This window comes from Artemia sp. Qi Xiang Cuo, chromosome 5, assembly GCF_049724085.1.
Source record: "Artemia sp. Qi Xiang Cuo chromosome 5, ASM4972408v1, whole genome shotgun sequence".
Classification (NCBI taxonomy): domain Eukaryota; kingdom Metazoa; phylum Arthropoda; class Branchiopoda; order Anostraca; family Artemiidae; genus Artemia; species Artemia sp. Qi Xiang Cuo.
In genome coordinates, this window is record NC_142798.1 from 20,937,371 (window position 1) to 20,957,849 (window position 20,479).

Here is a 20,479-nt window from a genome sequence, read left to right on the forward strand (position 1 = left end):
AAAATGATATTGATATGGAATTTAGTCACTCTGATACTTAGATTTTATCAATTTTATCCAACATATCCGACAAAGGATGTTGATAATGAATTTAGTTACTCTGATACTTAGATTTTGTCAATTTTATCCGATGTAACTGGCAAAAGATGTTGATATATAAAAAATATATTCACTCTAACACTTAGATTTTGTCAATTTTAATCTATGTATCCGAGAAAAGGATGTTGATGTAGAATTTAATCACTCTGATACTTAGATTTTGTCAATTTTAGCCGCCAAATCAGATGAAGGATGTTGTTAAAGCATTTATTCATTGTGATATTTAAATTCTGTCAATTTTTATTCGATGCATTTGACAAAGGATGTTGATAAAAAAAATTATTTACTCTGACACTTAGATTCTGTCAATTTTATTCGTTGTATCTGGCAAAGGTTGTTGATAAAAAAAAAAATTATTCACTCTGATGCTTATATTTTGTCAATTTTATCCGACATATCTGACAAAGGATGTTGATAATGAATTTATTCCCTATGATACTTAGATTTTTTCATTTCTATAAGTTTTATAAGGCAAAGGATGTTGATAAAAAAAAAATTATTCAATCTAAAACTTAAAATTTGTCAATTTTTATCCTATGTATCCTAGAAAAGGATGTTGATATAGAATTTAGTCACTCTGATGCTTATATTTTGTCAATTTTATCCAACATATCCGATAAAGGATGTTGTTAAAGCATTTATTTATTCTGAAATTTAGATTTTGCCAATTTTATTTGATGTGTTTGGCAAATGATGTTGATAAAAAAAAATTATTCACTCTGGCACTTAGATTCTGTCAATTTTATTCTATGTATCCGAAAAAGGATGTTGATATATAATTTAGTCACTCTGATACTTAGATTTTGTCAATTTTATCCGACATATCCGATAAAGTGATATTGTTATAGAATTTATTCATTCTGAAATTTAGATTTTGTCAATTTTATCCGACATATCCGACAAAGGATGTTGATAATGAATTTATTCATTCTGACAATTCAGATTTTGTCAATTTTATCCTATGTAACCGAGCAAAGGATGTTGATATATAAAAATATTATTCACTCTGACACTTAGATTCTGTCAATTTTAACCTTTGTATCCGAGAAAAGGATGTTGATATAGAATTTAGTCACTCTGATACTTAGATTTTGTCAATTTTATCCGACATATCCGATAAAGGATGTTGTTAAAGCATTTATTCATTCTGAAATTTAGATTTTTGTCAATTTTTATTTGATGTATCTGACAAAAGATGTTGATAAAAAAAATTGTTCACTCTGGCACTTATATTTTATCAATTTTATTCGATGTATCTGGCAAAAGATGTTGTTAAAAAAAATATTCACTCTGATACTTAGATTTTGTCAATTTTATCCGACATACCCGACAAAGGATGTTGATAATGAATTTATTCATTCATCGGAATTTATTCATCGGATTGATACAAAAATTTATTCACTCTAACACTTAGAATTTGTCAATTTTATCCTATGTATCTGAGAAATGGATGTTGATATAGAATTTAGTCACTCTGATACTTAGATTATGTCAATTTTATCCGACATATCCGATAAAAGATTGTTGTTAAGGCATTTATTCATTCTGAAATTTGGATTTTGTCAATTTTGTTTGATGTATCTGACAAATGCTGTTGATAAAAAAAATTTATTCACTCTGACACTTATATTTTGTCAATTTTATCCGACATATTCGACAAAGGATGTTCATAATGAAATTATTCATTCTGAAATGTAGAGTTTGTTAATTTTATCCGATGTGTCTGTCAAAGGATGTTGAAAAAAAAAAATTTATTCACTCTAACACTTAGAATTTGTCAATTTTGTCCTATGTATCCGAGAAAAGGATTTTGATATAGAATTTAGTCACTCTGATGCTTACAATTCGTCAATTTTATCCAATCTATCTGCCAAAGGATGTTAATAAAAAAAAAATATTCACTCTGATACTTAGATTTCGTCAATTTTATCCAACATATGCGACAAAGGATGTTGATATAGAATTTATTCATTCTGAAATTTAGATTTTGTTAATTTTATTTGATGTGTCTTACAAAAGGATGTTGATAAAAAAAAATTTATTCACACTGGCACTTAGATTTTGTAAATTTTATCCCATGTATCTGATAAAGGATGTTGATAATGAATTTATTAATTCTGAACTTTAGATTTTGTCAATTTTATCCGATGTATCTGCCAAAGGATGTTGATAAAAAAATTTGATCGCTCTAACACTTAGAATTTGTCAATTTTATCCTATGTATCCGAGAAAAGGATATTGATATAGATTTTAGTCACTCTGATCCTTAGATTTTGTCAATTTTATCCGATGTATCTGCCAAAAGATGTTGATAAAAAACAATTTATTCACTCTGACACTTTTATTTTGTCAATTTTATCCGACATATCCGACAAAGGATGTTGACATAGAATTTATTCATTCTTGATAAAAAAAAATTTATTCACTCTGACACTTTTATTTTGTCAATTCTATCCGCCATATCCGATAAAGGATGTTGTTAAAGCATTTTTTCATTCTGAAATTTTGATTTTGTCAATTTTATTTCATTTGTCTGACAAAAGGATGTTGATAAAAAAAATGTTTTCACTCTGACACTTATATTTTGTCAATTTTATCCGACATATCAGACAAAAGGATGTTGATAATGAATTTATTCATTCTGAAATTTAGATTTTGTCAATTTTATTTGATGTATCTGACAAAGGATGCTGATAAAAAAATTTATTCACAATAACACTTAGATTTTGACAATTTTATTCTATGTACGCGAGAAAAGGATGATTATACATAGTTTAGTCACTCTGATGCTTAGATTTTGTCAATTTTATCCGACGTATCCGAGAAAGAATGTTGATAATGAATTTATTCATTCTGAAATTTAGATTTTGTCAATTTTATCCGATGTATCTGCCAAAGGATGTTGTAAAAAAAAAATATTCACTCTAACACTTAGAATTTGTCAATTTTATCCTACGTATCCGAGAAAAGGATGTTGATATAGATCTTAGTCACTCTGATACTTAAATTTTGTCAATATTATCCGATGTATCTGCCAAAGGATGTTGATAAAAAAAAAATATTCACTTTGACACTTATATTTTGTCAGTTTTATACAACATCCGACAAAAGATGTTGATATAGGATTTATTCATTCTGAAATTTAAATTTTCTCAATTTTATTTGATTTATCTGATAGTGGATGTTGATAAAAAAAATTTATTCACTCTGACAATTATATTTTATCAATATTATTCTATGTATTTGGCAAAGGATATTGATAAGAAAAAAATTATTCACACTGACACTTAGATTCTGTCAATTTTATCCTATGTATCTGACAAAAGGATGCTGATATAGAATTTAATCACTCTTATGTTTAGCTTTTGTTAATTTTATCCGACACATCCGACAAAATGAAGTTGATAATGAATTTATTCATTCTGAACTTTATATTTTGTCAATTTTATTTTATGTATCTGACAATTGATCCCGATAAAAAAAAATTTATTCACACTGACACTTAGATTCTGTCAGTTTTATCATATGTATCCGAGAAAAGGATGTTTATACAGAATTTAATCACTCTGATACTTAGATTTTGTCAATTTTATCGGACTTATCTGATAAAGGATGTTGTTAAAGCATTTATTCGTTCTTAAATTTAGATTTTGTCAATTTTATTTGATGTATCTGACAAAAGGATGTTGATAAGAAATATTTATTCACTTTTACACTTATGTTTTATCAATTTTATTGGATGTATCTGGCAAAGGATGATGATAAAAAAAATATTCACTCCAATACTTAGATTTTGTCAATTTTATCTGACATATCCGACAAAGGATGTTGATAATGAATTTATTCATTCTGAAATTTAGATTTTGTCAATTTTATTTGATGTATCTGACAAAGGATGTTGATAATGAATTTATTCACTCTGACACTTAACGAAAAATGGTATTCCAACTCTTGCATTTCAAGGAAAGAAATCCAAAACGATCTTTGAAAAATCAAGCGAATGTAACTGTGACAAGGTAAACAATAACAAAACACTACTGAAATATTCCAACTCTTGAATTTCAACGAAAGATATCCAAAAATGAACTTTCAAAAATCAAAAGAATGTAACTGTGACAAGGTAAACCAGGATAAGACACTATTGAAATATTCCAACTCTTGAATTTCAAGGAAAGAAATCCAAAATAAACTTTGAAAAATCAAGAGAATGTAACTGTGACAAGGTAAAGCACAACAAGACACTACTGAAATATTCCCACTCTTGCATTTCATGAAAGAAATTCAAAATGAACTTTGAAAAATCAAGAGAATGTAACTGTGATATGGTAAACCACGACAAAACACCACTGAAATATTCCAACTCTTGCATTTTAACGAAAGAAATCCAAAATGAACTTTAAAACATCACGAGAATGTAACTGTGACAAGGTAAAGCACAACAAGACACTACTGAAATATTCTTACTCTTGCATTTCAAGGAAAAAAAAATCCAAAATGAACTTTGAAAAATCAAGAGAATGTAAATGTGACAAGGTAAACCACGACAAAACACTACTGAAATATTCCAACTCTTGCATTTCACGAAAGAAATTCAAAATAAACTTTGAAAAATAAAGAGAAGTTGATTGTGACAAGGTAAAGCACAACAAAACACTACTGATATATTCCAACTCCTGCATTTCAACAAAAAAAATCCAAAATGAACTTTGAAAAATCAAGAGAATGTAACTGTGACAGGGTAAACCACGACAAAACACTACTGAAATATTCCAACTTTCGCATTTCACGAAAGAATTCAAAATGAACTTTGAAAAATCAAGAGAGTGTAACTGTGACATGGTAAACCCCGACTAAAGACTACTGAAATATTCCAACTCTTGCATTTCACGAAATAAATTCAAAATGAATTATGAAAAATTAAGCGAATGTAACTTTGACATGGTAAAGCAGAACAAAACACTACTGAAATATTCAAACTCTTGCGTTTCAACAAATAAAAACCAAAATAAAAACTTTGAAAAAATCAAGAGAATGTAACTGTGACAAGGTAAACCACGACAAAACACTACTGAAATATTCCAACTCTTGCATTTCACGAAAGAAATTCAAAATGAACTTTGAAAAATGAAGAGAATGTAACTATGACAAGATTAAGCAAGACAAAACACTACTGAAATAATCCAACTCTTGTATTTCACGAAATAAATCCAAATTGAACTTTTAAAAATTAAGATAATGTAACTGTGAAAAGGGAAAGCACAACAAAACACTACTGAAATATTCCAACTCCTGCATTTCAACAAAAGAAATCAAAAATAAACTTTGAAAAGTCAAGAAAATGTAACTGTGACAAGGTAAACCACGACAAAGCACTACTGAAATATTCCAACTCTTGCATTTCACGAAAGAAATTCAAAATGAACTTTGAAAAATCAAGAGAATGTAACTGTGACATGGTAAACCACGACAAAACACTACTGAAATATTCCAACTCTAGCATTTCTTAAACTAAGAGATTACATTTTGATATTGTGAAATTCAAAATGAACCTTGAAAAATTAAGAGAATGTAACTGTGACAAGGTAAACCACGACAAAACACTACTTAATTTAAGTTTGTTTCATATGATTTGAATACATGTAAAAAAAAAGTTGAAAAAAATTTATAATTTTAAAAAAAAAAAAAAAAAAAAAATTACTACTTGATTTGCAAGGATTTCTAAGGTTTGTTCTGAATTTCATTATTAAAATTCTTTTCTTACCATCTACATCTCTCTTAGTATCAACTTTTTAGTATACTAAAACGTTAGACCCTATTTTAAATTGACAATACATATCAAACATCACTTGTGTATTATGCAGACCACATCGGAAAGGTAAATTTAGGTCAAGTCACAATGTCATTCTATCGTCGTTAGCCGTTTTCATAGACTAATGATGTTTCAAATTTATAACAATTACCTGAGTTAACAACTCCTTCGGGGTTACCTTAACTGCTAATCAGTTTAATCCTTTTTTTCTCCCCCCTTCATACAATCCAATCACTAATTAGAATCATTCACACTCCTATTATTCAAAACATTAATTAATATCGTTCATAGTGTCCAATTTGCGAATCCCTTTTTGCAAAAATGTCAAATACTCACTCTCTTTGAAAAGGTGTAATCTGGTAGGTAACTTGTCTGGTAGGTTTTGTATAATTCCATATTCAATTGACAACAATAGCAATAATCAGTCTGGTGTAAAGGTGCCAGGGAACGTAAAGGCCCAGAAACTTATAGCTGACCCAGAAACTTGTCTGCTTGACCCAGAAACATGTCTGGTTGGCCCGGAAACTTGTCTGGTAGGTTTTGTATAATTCCATATTCAATTGACAACAATAGCAATAATCAGTCTAGTAATCTGCCATGGAAAGGTGCCATGGAACGTAAAGTGGGACAAATAACACAGGATGGAACATAGTCTGCTAGAAATGGAACCTCTTGCTCTACTAATATACCAATGCCCAGGGTTTTTTTTTTTTTTTTTTTTTTTTACCGTTGTAGAAAGTTTGGAAGAATAGGAAAAAAAGTCTGCGAACCAAGATTAGAATATTTGAAGCTACAGTGGTGGCAGTAGTCAAGTATGATTTTTAAGCATGGGTGCTCCAAAAAACGGAAGGAGATTTGCTGGATGTTTTCCAAAGAATTCGCCTACGGATTGTTTTGGGTCCCAACTGACTGACCGTATTTCAAACAGTAGGCTGTAAGAAAAGTGTGGTTCAATCCTACTTTCTAGTGCTACAATGAGAGAAAGGCTGAGATGGCTAGGGCATGTTTTGTGGATGAAGGATGACAAATTGCCAAAGATTGTCCTTGTCAGCCAACCGTCTAAGGTTAAACAAAAAGCAGGTTTTCCTCGGTTGGGGTGGGGGATAACATAAGGAACGACAAGGGAAATGAAAACTTCCAGGGAGGGTGTAAAGAGGGAGGCTGTGAATATATTTGGATAGAGGAGGAGCACGCGCGGCTATGTAGGCTTGATGCAGCTCGGTGCTGCGGTGGGTTTTAGTAGAAGTAGTAAGGGCACCAACGATACTTAGCTCCACCAATGGTATTTTCGCCTCGCTACCCCTACAATCAATGCAACTTTTAACCTTATGAGGAGGCCTGTGCCCCAATAATCAGCCCATGCATCCACCCTTGCACAACAACCCCGTTTCAATTGAGAAAACCTACAACTTGCTCGACAGCTTCGCAAAAATATATACAATATTTTTGTCTATGCCGAGATGTATTACCTGTCGAAATGCAAATGCTGTGAGTCACAACAGAAACGAGGTTCATAGATTACCAGTCACTTTAGATTACAGTTTTTATCCATTTGATAATAGAAATTATCTGTTTTGCTATTTCTTAAATGACTAAGCACTTAAATAAAAGCGAATTGAGATTTATGCGTCATGTTTAAAAAACTACTTGTTTAAATTTTAGGTTTATTACGCAGATAATCTTAGGTCTATTCCCTTTTTAGTGTTTTCCCTCTTTAGTTTACATTGCCTATTCTTTGACCCCGCCCCCAAAAAAAGAAGAAAAATATGTTTGCATAGAAAAAACCGGATTGTTAATGGGTGGGATGTCTTTCTGAATGAGTTGAAATGCAATATTTTTTCAATGCTAATGCCTCTACTAAAAAGCATAATATAAACACTAGGTTTTTGTCCGTCTTGCTTCGCGAGGGATAAAAATATCAAAGATGGGGCTCCTTACCCGTAGTTAATCCAGGTCTTTGCGTGCTATCATAATCTTTAAGTAAGTTCTCCAACACAAGTGAAATATTTTTTGCAATATCGATCATTCGAGTAACATCCTCATCATCTTGCTTCGCAATATAAGTAGGTTTTCTATACATGCCCCTTCCTTTTGATATTTTAATTTTCACACTATTCCCTCTTCCAGTATCCTGTCTCCTAGGATATTGTACTTTTTTCTGCTTTCTTCGGCTGCCCATAAGTGGAGGCTTTGATTTCTTGGAACTTCCTTCTTTTGTGCTTTCTAATTCGAAGAACTCGAACTTTTTGGTTTTATTTTCTTTGGACCCAGGGCTACCAATTCTAATTACCTCGTGTAAAAAAGCTTCTCTCAAGTTATTCGTTCTAGCAATTGCTGTTTCGACGTCCGTCGTATTTTTCTTCAAGTTTTGGCCTGGTCCTTTGTTTTGCAAGGTGATGCAGCTAGAAACATTAATATTTTTGATTTAAAACATGAAATATTTAATTGCGTATGCATAAATGCCTGCATATTTAGGTTATACATCCATATATATATATATATATATATATATATATATATATATATATATATATATATATATATATATATATATATATATATATATATATATATATATATATATATATATATATATATATATATATATATATATATATATATATATATATATATATATATATATATATATATATATATATATATATATATATATATATATATATATATATATATATATATATATATATATATATATATATATATATATATATATATATATATATATATATATATATATATATATATATATATATATATATTTGTACGATCGGTGTGATATAACCCCTCCTCTCAGTTCAACTCCGTCCCTTATAAGTCAATTCCCCCTGAGTTCGTATTCAATCTAATTTAAACCCATGCAATTCAATCCTGTTCAGCTCAACGCCGCCAAAATTAGCATAATTCATCTAAGCCCTCAGTAAACTCCACACTATTCATAAAAACCATCAATCCCTTCAACAACCGTTTATATCAACCCTTATTCAGCAGTTTCCCTGCTGAATTCACCCGAATTATACTCCCTTAGACTTAAATTCCATTAAACTCAATCCTTATGCAACTTTACACTTACCTAGTTCAAGCCTCTCCAGCTCAACGCCTTTTAACTCCATCCAGTTTAACCCTCCGGCATTTACCGCAACCCCATTTAATTCGACCCCATACAGTTAAATTCTAATAATAGATATTTTAGCTCTTGGTTACAGAAGCCAAACAGGTTTTAACCAGTGCTGAAATCATACCTGATGTTTACAATTTACATAGTTTTACAGACTTTCTGTGAAACCGAGCTTTTAAAATTTTTGTAGGAATATACATTTTTTTTATGAGGCTTTAGATCAGAAAAAAATATTGAGATGGCAACTGCAATCATTAAAATATAATAAATTTATCACACGCATTGAGTGCCAAATATTCGTAACTGTCTTAGAAGAAAAGAAGAAACATTTTACGCGCGGAAAATGTAGAAATTTTTATGGATCCACAATATATTTTCTGTTTCTTCAGCCAATATACTTCTTGACAGCTCTTGTGCTTACATGTTTCATCGCATAATTTTTCTATTTAGGGCCCACAGTTTATATAATTATCCAGTAAGTTTACCGCAGATGATTTCTGGCTCTTCATTCTCGGTGCGAACAAAAAGCTCCTCCCACTTATTCCGTAGGTGATTATTCTTTTTCTACCCGTGAAAAGATCTAATGCCGCTTATGTTTATAGGTTCTCTGGAGCACTCGCACCTCGGTCCGGGTTTTTCTAATGGGTGAGATAGGGAAAGATCATACTGCTAATTATGTAAACTGTGTTAGGGACACTCGCGTAGAACGGACTGAACATTTTCCCTCTTACTTGAACACCTAAAAATCCGATGAATTTGGAATTATGAGAAACAAGTGCAAAAGATCCATTATATGATTCTAATTCTACTTGTTTTTGGGTTTTGATATGGCTCTTTACTTTTCTTTGAAAAAACTTTGTTTTTCGAAGATGTTTTTTTTCATTTTATGACTAAGAGAGGGTTTGATTTCTGTAAATTGCATTTACTTATACAGGATCATACTATTTTATAAGTTAACCCATTCCTCCATGCCTGGAAAAAAACCAAGCAGACCCTAAAGTAGACGTTGAAGTTTGCCACTGGGCATTGCAAGTTTTGTTTGTATCTTGTGGTTCCCGAACAAGTGAACCCTCATTTAACTGAGCACCGCGCAACTCAACCCGCTTAAAAGAGTCGTCATGCAGCTTAACCCCCGCTTAACTAAATCCCCGTTAAACTCAACCACAATCAACTCAACCCTTATGCAACCCAACCCTAATCAGCTCAACACCGGTGCAAATCAACCCCGTTCAACTCAACCCTCATTCAACTCAACCCCCGTGTAATTTAACCCTTTTTTTAACTGAGTCCTATTTAACTCAAGCTCTTGCAACTCGACCCTCGTATAATCCAACCTTCATTCAACTTAACTACCATGCAATTTAACCCTTAGATTAGGTTTAACTGCATGAATGGAGGTTAAACTTAACAAGAGTTGAGTTGCGTGGGAAGTAAGAAAAATTTTCGATTGAGTTAGATGGGGCTGAGTTAAATGTGGGCTGATTTGCATGGAGATTAAGTTAAATGAGGATTAAATTGCATGGTGTTTGAGTCAAATAAGGATTGGATCAAATTGGGGTCGATCCACATGGGGTTGAGTTTTGTGGGTGTTGAGTTGAACGGGGGTTCAGTTAAAGTATGGTTCAGTTGTACGAAGGTTCAGGAAAATGGGCTCTGCTAAACTGGGCTCAGTTAAACGGGGGCTTAGTGACACACACCGCTTCTAATGCATAACACAAAAGAATAAATTGTTCCTCTTTCTTAATTTTTTTTTTTTTGGGGGGGGGGTATTATCACATAGGAGCAAACGAAAATAAAAAACTCTTAAATATTTATTGAATGACTAGTAAAGACCATTTCATTCGAGACAAGCATTTATTACTTTCGACGAAAGGGGCCGAGTTACTTCTTTTGGTCAGGTTGTTGAGCAAAGGAGAGTTGGTTCTAATGGGAGCTAAGTTGTGTCACGAAAAGTTGAATTAAATTATGGGGGATAATTCATCTTTATACGGATTGAGCTAAACTAGGGTTCAGTTGAATGGAGTGGAGTAGTACTGAAAGCACTTGAAAAGTACTAGTGGTCAAACTGTCATTTGGGGTAATTTTTGTTCGTACTTAGAAAAAAAGAAAAAGAAAAACTCCGAAGATTTAAACAAAAGAGGAATAAACAAAACTAAGCAAAAACGACTTGCAATTAAACTAAAAATATATAACGATATTTAAACAGTTTAGCGTAATCATGGTTGCAGCAGCAGTTAATGCCTAGTAAATAGTGAACTACAGTCCATAGTAATCATAAGTTTGAATACGCGTTAAAAAATAAAAAAAAGTGTCTGGTGAGAGACAAACTTTCCATTTAAGGATGACTCATGATTGACAACTATTATGTAGTACCATCTTAATATTATTGCAGAAAAACATTTTTTTGCAATTATTGCGTTTATTGCAAAAAACATTTTTTGCAACTATTGCGTTTATTGCAAAGAAATATTTTTCCAGAACTTTGAAAGAGAGCTTACAACTCCTCGAGAACGATGGGGGCTCAAAATGAAAAGTTGGTCATTGGAATCACAATGGCTGAACAACCCTAAGCTGAAATTTTTGAGCCCCTGTCTTGAACAAATAAGGAATTTTTTTTTATCTTCACTTCTTAAAAGCTTGGCTAAGACTGGAATGATTTAATAAATAAAAGGAAATCATTGGATAAGTTGGGTTCGAGTTCCATTGGATTGGCTCACTGAAATTACTCCCGGTATATTTATTATTCATTGCTCATGTTTTTGAAATAACTGACTTACCAAATTGAAGAAAAAATCATAAGTAAAATCGAAAAAGAGTGGATCATATGCACTGTTTCTAGTTGCTCGTAGCTAGTCTCTCTCTCGAAACTAAATCCCATCATGAGCTCCTACAATTCCACTAAATGTACTACTCCTTAATTTGTGAACCTTCCCACATAGATCTGTTGCTCCTCCCATATTTCCTAGCAAGCTCTAAGAAACTACTGATAAGTTCCCAGGAAATATTTAGCTCCTGGTGAGTTTGGGACAGGGATGGAAAGAAAGGGTGAAGCTAAGCCATTTTTTTTTATACACAAACCAAAGATGAATGGATTCAAAAATTTAGGTATGTATCGAGAAAATTTGTTTGGAGAGGAAAGGGGGTCTGATGCTCTTGAAGATGGTATTACATTAGGGGATACCCCTTGGGAAGAATCCCAGGACTCACGATCAAATAGGCAGGCTAGCCGACTTTTTCTTTTTTATAAAAATTTTATGAAAGAAGATAAAGAAAATAACTGGCATCCTACGATACTAAAAATAACTACAATTTTCTTCTAACACAGTTCAAAATTTTAACACTGCAAGTTTCCTTTCGATTTTTTTTTTGTCGTAACTTTTCAAACAGTTTTTGATAACGAACTGTAAATATAAGTGACTCGATCAAATAGTAACCGAAACCCATACATACCAACCATATATATACCAACCAAGTATAGAACTATAAACTCAACATTTCATTTGCAATTAGAAGACACAGAAGACTTTGCCACCCTTATTGGAAATTTATTTTACATTTACGCAAAATTAAAGAAGAAAATTTACATCAAGACATTGAATGAACAAGACAATAATGAATCAAGACATTGAATGGTTTTTTTTCTCTCCGAAAAAAAAAACAAGTGAATAACCCGGAAATTTATTATTTTATGAATGACCCAGAAGTTAATTATTTTGTTTTATACAATTTTAATACTATAGTATTTCTACTGATGACGATCGCTGTATATGTGATCGAAGTATCTAGACTTTTGTACCTGTTTTCACTGTCTGAATAAATGGATTTATCCCCATTTGGACGTTTATTTGCCCTTTCATAAGAAACCTTATATGCCCCTAAGGTATAACTTACAACCCTTACAAGCCCAAACGCCTTATTATATGATCTTTGTACTATTGATCCAAGAGATGAAATCGGGTGCCGGGTGTCGGTTGTATGTCGGGTGTCAGTAATCGGGTGTATTTGTAGAAAACTCGACGTGGGGATGTGGCTGCCCCGATTAATTTGAATAGTAAAAAGGGCACTAGGACAACTAATTTCGATCCCCCCTCAGGAGTTAATACGACCACCCTTTCCATAAAAGCCTTATATGCTCTCGGGCCAAAACTTACAAGCCTTGCGCTGAAGGCTGTGAGAGGGGGGGGGGGTTGTCATCCTCAGAGACACAATTTTCAGACATCTTAACTACGCTAAACAAAATGGCTGTTTCAAAATTTTGATTAGATATGTTTTGGGAATTCATGATCGTGGGGGGGGGGCTCATCGCCCTCCAGTCACGTTTGACTATTAAAAGGGGCATTAACCCTTTCAGTTTCCAATCGAATGAGCCTTTTTTGGAGTTCCTACGACAACAAATGGCCATCTTAAAATTTCTATCAGGTGTATTTTGGGAAAATACGAGGTGTAAGGGGGGGGGGGAGTATCCGCCCTCAGATTACTTTGAATCTTAAAAAGAGCACTAGAACTTCTAAATACCAATCTATTGAGCCTCCTCCGAAGTTTTTACGACCACCCTTTCTATAAAAACCTTATATGCCCCCAGGGCATAACTTACAAAACTTGCCCAAAGGGCTGTGGGGGGTTGTCATCCTCAAAGATATAATTTCCAGAACTTTTAACTGTAACTTTAACCCTGAAAAAAACAGCTATCTCAAAACTTTCATTGGATGTGTTTTGGGAAATGGTGGTCTTTGGAGGGGGGTTAATTGCCTTCCAATCACTTTCGACTATTAAAAAGGGCACTAGCCCTTTCAATTTCCAATTGAATGAGGTCTTTTCGAAGTTTCTACGACAACTCCTTTAATACGAAGTGCTTGCTCTAAAAAAAATTAATAATACATTGTGCCCACATCGCTCTTTACTTAGGCAGCTTTGTTACGCTGGCTATGAATCCAAGTGTATAATATGTGTCGCGGGAAAGTGGTGTTTTCTACCATTTCGTGGCACCAAATTACAATTTTAACCTAAGGAGGCCCAAGTTGCTATCGATGGGAAATTCTGAGATAGCCAATCTATTTAAAAGTACAAAAAAAAACTCCCGGTTGTAGCTTCCCATTTACAGAGGAAGTAATGCTAAATAATGGCGCATTCGTTCCCGAAAAGTCATGTAGTCGATTGAAAATCATGTAAATTATTCAATCAATCTGTCGATTGAAAGTCAGGAAATATTTTTTCATGAAATTATGTTTAGTGGTATGGATTGGTGGGGTATAGTGTAAGCGGGGGGAGGTGTAGAGGTCAAATGCCAAAAAGAGCTTGTTTCAATGCTTAAATTGTCTAACTCTCCATGAGTCTTCAGATGAATGTAGAAGGTCGTAAGAGGGTAGGTATTAACGACTTATCTTTGTTCAATTAGACAAAACCTGAATAACGGTGTTGTGCAATGATATCTCCCTTCGTGCTGCAGAAACATTTTTCTGGAAATTTTTAAAGCTTCATTTAACTTAAATGATTTGCTTCATATTTCGTAAGATTGTATACATCAGTACGCAAAAAGTACGCGTCAGCTATTATGAAGAAGGTTGGTGGGTAATCTTTTTTGGGGGAAGACACCCCAATGAGTTCATTTTGATGCTCAAATATCCCGACTCTCATTGAATCTTCAGATAAATACAGAACAAGTTTTGGGGAATGGGGACTGGTATCTATTCCCTCTTGTTTTTTGGAAATTTTAATGGTCTATATATTTATTATTGCTACTAGTGGGGGGAAGAGTGCCCTCCCATTGTGACCATCATTTTCTGTAGAGTATAGAACATTGTATTCACCTAGCAAACAGGAGAGAGATGAAAAAATAAGGCAAGTATCATGAGTCTCACCTGGTTATTTCTTGTGGGGGGGGGGGGGACTGGCAAGTGCTACTAGGACATTTGTTTTAAGCAAAGTGAAATGGTAATATTTCTCTTTTCTTCTGAACACACAGTGATCAGTGTATTCAAACATATGGACACAATGTATTTCAAAATCAGAAAATCCTAATGTAGACGTCGTGATAGCTTCAGCAGCTTAGAAGAAAAAAATTTACTCAAACTTTCTATTCATAAGTAGAGGTCGTGTATTGAATTCTAAACTAACAAGACCACACCAAATTTCTGGGCCAATGAGAGATGTTTCTAGGCATAATGAAAGCTGCGGGGAATGACGTAGGACCTATTGTTTCTAAGAAATTCTAGCATAGATTTACGCAATTGCCTTATAACGATAAAATAGCGGGACTCCGGAGAAGTAGAAATTCTATAATAATAAGGTTTCATCTGAAAACACTAGGGTGAGAGATAAAATATTTCTTCCAGAAATTATCACATTTAATAAGATTTCTTGGGAATTTTAAATGTGTCAATGCATGGTTGCCAAAACAAAGGAACATTCAGAAATTACTTGACATTTTTGGTGTTACGTTTAAGGAAAAAGTTTTAGGTGTTACGTTTAAGGCGAAAAGAAATTTATTTAGTAGCCATATTGAAAGTAGGAACGAAAAGGTAAGGCACGTAGTAATATGATATTAAGAAGTCAGCTTGAGGATATTAAAAAGATCAATGTAGTTAAAGAGGCTTTCAGAGCTAAAATCTTAGGTGTAATAAAGGTTTGGAATTGCTTAGCAACTAAAGGTATATCTGGGTGAATGTCTACTCCCACACACAAAGCCTCTTCCTACAGCCTCTTCACTACCACAACCATCCATAGTTATTTGATAATGTTAAGTAAAAAAGTGTCCACATTGAATGTTATATTCGTTCGTCCATCCAACTCTCAAATTATGGAGTCTGACGACATTCTGATAACTTTTTTCTTACATTTTATATCTCTTAATGGAGCCTCTGTATTGAAAATTGGTACTGGTGTATTTTACCGACCATAGCCACGAAGTTAAGCTAGGTCAATCTACTTGTGAAAGGATAAAAAACATTCTATTTATATTTAACATTTATATCATTTCTGACCTTTTTTTAAATAAACAATCTAAACGTTTGAATTGCTAGCGTACCCTAAAATAATGGAAATATAACAAAAATAATGCATAAAATATTTTTATTGAAATAACGACATGTAGAATATGAACATATGAATATGTTACATACATTATTATACATTATTAATATCATTGAGCAACTTTGGTCATTTTGAACCTGTTCCATAAAGTAATTCATCATGTTCTCTCTTGATATTAGAGTTATTCTCTTCTCTTAGTTCATAACCAGTAGAATATTTATTATCCCTTTTTGAGTCATACACAATTTTTACTCTGAAAATATTTAAGGTATAGAATACAAAAACCTGAGGTTTACAAAACCTGGTTTACAAAAACCTGAAAATACTATTCCTACTACTAATAACCCAATCGTTTTATCAAGAAGATATCTGGAAATGTATAAGGTATAGTACAAATGGCCTGCAAAGAACATGAAACTACTACTAACAACTCGCTGTAACATAAAGCCACCTGAGGTCAATACAGATAATTTTTATCAAGAAAATATCGGAAAATGTTTAAGGTATGGTATGATTGCCTTGCAAAAAAAGGTGAAAATACGACTACTACTAACAACTCACTGCACTACCAATCCATCAGAGGGAAACAAATGTAAGTAAGTTTTATCAAGAAAAAACCTGAAAATGTTTAAGGTATAGTACAAATGACTTGCACGAAAATAAAACTACTACTAACAACTCGTTGTAACATAAAGCCACCTGAGGCCAATCAGAGATACGTTTTATCAAGAAAATATCTGAAAATGTTTAAAGTATAGTATGAATGCCTTGCAAAAAAAGGTGAAAATACCAATATTACTACTAACAACTCACTGCACGACCAGGAAACCTGAGGTCGCTCAGGGACGTTTAATCAAAAAAATATGTGGGAATATTTAAGCTATAGTATGATGGTTTGCAAAAACACGAAAATTCTATTACTACTAACTACTCACCACACGACCATATAAGCTGAGGTTGATCAGGGTTTTAATGTATGAATTACATTGTTAGCTTCTTCTTAACTGATTCAAACAATCATATTTCAATTTTTATTGTTCTTGGTAGTTTGAATAATTCTGCATAAGAATAGTTTGAAGGTAGAAAGAAGGAAAGGTTCAGAGGACAGCTAATTACACTAATGATTGACATCCTGATTCTTTCTATTTTGCTTAATATTTGAATTGTGTTAATACTTTCTAAGACCACACTGGCTATACACGACGTATGAAGCTAAGAGAGGAAAGGAAATAATAAATGAAAAATAAAACCAAAAAGGGTGAGAAAACGAGGATTTTGTCAGCCAGTGGTAAAATATGAAAAAGAAAAACAAGCAAATATTTCGAAAAGGACCTTCGTCAAGTCGTCCTCAGTGCTAAAAAACAGAAGAAGAAAAAAAAACAACAACAAGAATCTAACCTTTTGGACTTTAATGCACAAGATCCGAACAAACACTGAATGAAAGACCAAGCCAAAACCAATGAAAACAGGGATTTACCAAAGAGATTGGGCAAGAATATTTTGCCCCGCAATACTTTGATTTTGTTTGTTCTCATTAGATATGTTAATAGGTTCTCTTAAATTTGATTGGGTGCAAATATCAATTGAGTCTTTTAGCATTAAATTGTTATAAACTGGGCTTAATGATAATAAGCCCAAATAATTTGGGCTTATAAAAATAATATAAATAATTAATTTTATAGCCAATGTGACAATAGACAGTGATATCACAGGCAAAATATAAAGGGGATTGGCAATCAATATTATTAATGCTAGTAATAATGTATAATACAGTAAGTAATATATTTTTATGTTAATATTCTACTTGTCGTTATGTCAATAAAATATTTTATGCATTACTTTGTTATATATCCATTATTTTATAGTACGCTAGCAAGTCAAACGTTTAGAATGTTTATTAAAAAGTCAGAGATGTAAGAAAAGGAATTTTCAGAGATAAAGATACTACTAGCGGGCTCATAGGCGATATATTAGAACCATCAGTTATCAAATATCCCGGCCCTACCATGACCCCCTTCTGGTGATGCCTGAGACATCCAGAGTCCCCCACGTCCCTTCCAGACCAGCAATGGAGCAATTACATTCTTAGACCAGAGCAATTAAGAATGGAGCAATCGCCAGTGCAACCTATAAGGAAGTTAAAAAGAGAGTGGGCGGGTAACTACAAAACGGCAACCCCCGCTGGCTCATCTGTGCAAGACTACGACATCAATGGCCCGGTTGCACAATCCCGTGACATTGCTTGTCGTGTTTGTTTAAAGTTATAAGAGAACTTGAATCGTGAACACCTCTATTGATAATATAGCACAGTTTATAGAATTATCCAGTAAGTTTATCACAGATCATTTCTGGTCTTCATTCTCAGTACGAACAAAAAGCTCCTCCCACTTATTTCTACATTAGCGGGTTAGTCTGTTTCCGTCAATCAATGAGAAATGGTTACAAAGTACATTATTCGTAATAGCGGGTTTCCACCTGTTTCGTATCCAAGAGAAATCTGACTTGTCTACCCGTGAAAAGATCTAATGCCGCTTATGTTTATATCTGCAAAAACGTTCTCTGGGGCACTCGCACCTTGGTCCGGGTTTTTATAATGGGTGAGATAGGGTATGATCATACTGCTAACTCTATAAACTGTGTAATTTAGTAAGTAGAATTCAAAGCAAGGGCTCTCATACATTTGCTCTGTTGAAAAAGATTCTGGAGCACAACAGTTACGGAATTTTTTTTCATGATGTGACCGGACTATGAATAATTGTAACATTTCCTGCGACCATTCTTCAATAGATTCAGCTAAATCGTCAATAATCAACCACGAGTTTGGTGAAATACTATTAAACACGCCAAGTCCCGCTATGAATTCTAAGCTTGATACAACACTCTTTATTTTTTCTTAGGCCTCTTACCATACACTTTAGTAATTAAAGATATTTTTCGGGTTCTCTGAAAACTTTTTACTACAGTGCTGAATCGTTTTTGTTAGAAATATTGCTTTGCAGGACATTAATAGACTACAAAGAAAAGATTTGAATGATGTTTTAAATTCATACATACACCTCCAATGTCAAAATACAACTAACCAAACCTAACTTCATTCTGTTGAATAAATACTCCAAAAATAGAATATAGATGGTTTCTTTAATTCACAAATAAAATATTCACAGCGGCAGTGAAAACAGCATAAAAATATATATTTACAATAAAACATAAAAAATAAACACTTAAACATTTTGAAACACTTAAAACTGGCACTCAGAGAGTCAGAACGCTCCTCTGGCACCCGTGACGGCCAGCGGACAGAACGTCCCCGTGGCGGCAAGCGGACGGAAGGTCCCGCGGTGAGCTAGCAACGAGTAAAAAAATTTTAAAATAAACGCTTAAAAATTACCGCTTTGCGCAACAAAAAAAAACTTTATATAAAAACACTGGAAAATGCCTAGGTAAAAAAGGCAGTACTGAGTTGGAGACGGAAAAAGCGGCCCTCCTCCCAACAGTGACGGACCTCTTCCCCCTCCCAAAACTATTGGACTTTCTCTAGACCGAGTTGCTTTCTTTAACTTACACATTCAACACGATCTGAAGTCAGCTAGTGGCCGTGTGGTAGTACCCTCTCACCACCCGCGAGTACATAGACTTTATCCGATATCGTTGACATGACTTTTTTTTAAAACAGAACTGTATAGTTTTCAATATTTTAAAGAGCGAATGGCCATGACACTCGCTCTTAGAAAAAATATCTTCTATTTAGTTCCTATAAACACTCATGGTGAAATTTTACTTTACATAGGATGACTGCACCCCTTGCAGACTTTTTTGGTAACATTATTATGCATTCCCATGGAGTACATCTTCTGACGAGGAAACACACCGTGGGTTACCAAGTCACTCCCTGTCTCGTATTTTAATTTCAGCAATTGATTTGGGGCCTTGCGTTTCACCAGCTCCAGATAAACGCACTCACCCTAGTTGATGTAGTCCATCCGGGAGCTAATATAAGGAGCTAACGAAAACGTTGCACACCCCCACACCCTCTCAAATATACACTTTTTAAAATTAGTTTTCCACCCCACTCCAACCTCTTAAAACAAATTCTTTTTTAAACTTAGTTATATTCCCCTCAAATTTTTCCATTTTCCAAACAGTCTCACTGATTATCTGTTTTAATTATCAACAGGAGTGAATCGGTGTCTCCATAATACAGCTGAACTTGTCTCTCCCTCAGTCATTGGCGCTTACACATATTGTAATAAAACTCCAACATGATCTTTTTCGAAATTTCTAATAGGGCACTACCAGCGGCAGTATTTTTATTTATTACTATATTTCTTTTCTTTCTATGTAAAAGGACATATTGGAGTCTATGATCGTGAACGATGTGAAGTTCGAATCTGCAATGATTCGGGTAC

The 20,479-nt window shown here is 33.3% G+C and overlaps 1 protein-coding gene across 1 annotated transcript in view; it reads right to left on the bottom strand.

Moving 5' to 3' along the window:
• The window catches only part of LOC148951939 (gamma-aminobutyric acid receptor subunit alpha-6-like), a 153,874-nt gene extending 141,960 nt beyond the window's left edge, over positions 1 to 11,914 (bottom strand). Inside the window, exons 1-2 of the mRNA XM_089089104.1 lie at positions 11,822 to 11,914; positions 7,847 to 8,310 (exon numbers count right to left, since the gene is read on the bottom strand). Of these exons, the coding sequence (XP_088945230.1) occupies positions 7,847 to 8,310; positions 11,822 to 11,868 (511 nt within the window). The 5' untranslated portion in view covers positions 11,869 to 11,914. The remainder of the gene's footprint in view (positions 1 to 7,846; positions 8,311 to 11,821) is intronic.
• Positions 11,915 to 20,479: the final 8,565 nt, after the last annotated feature.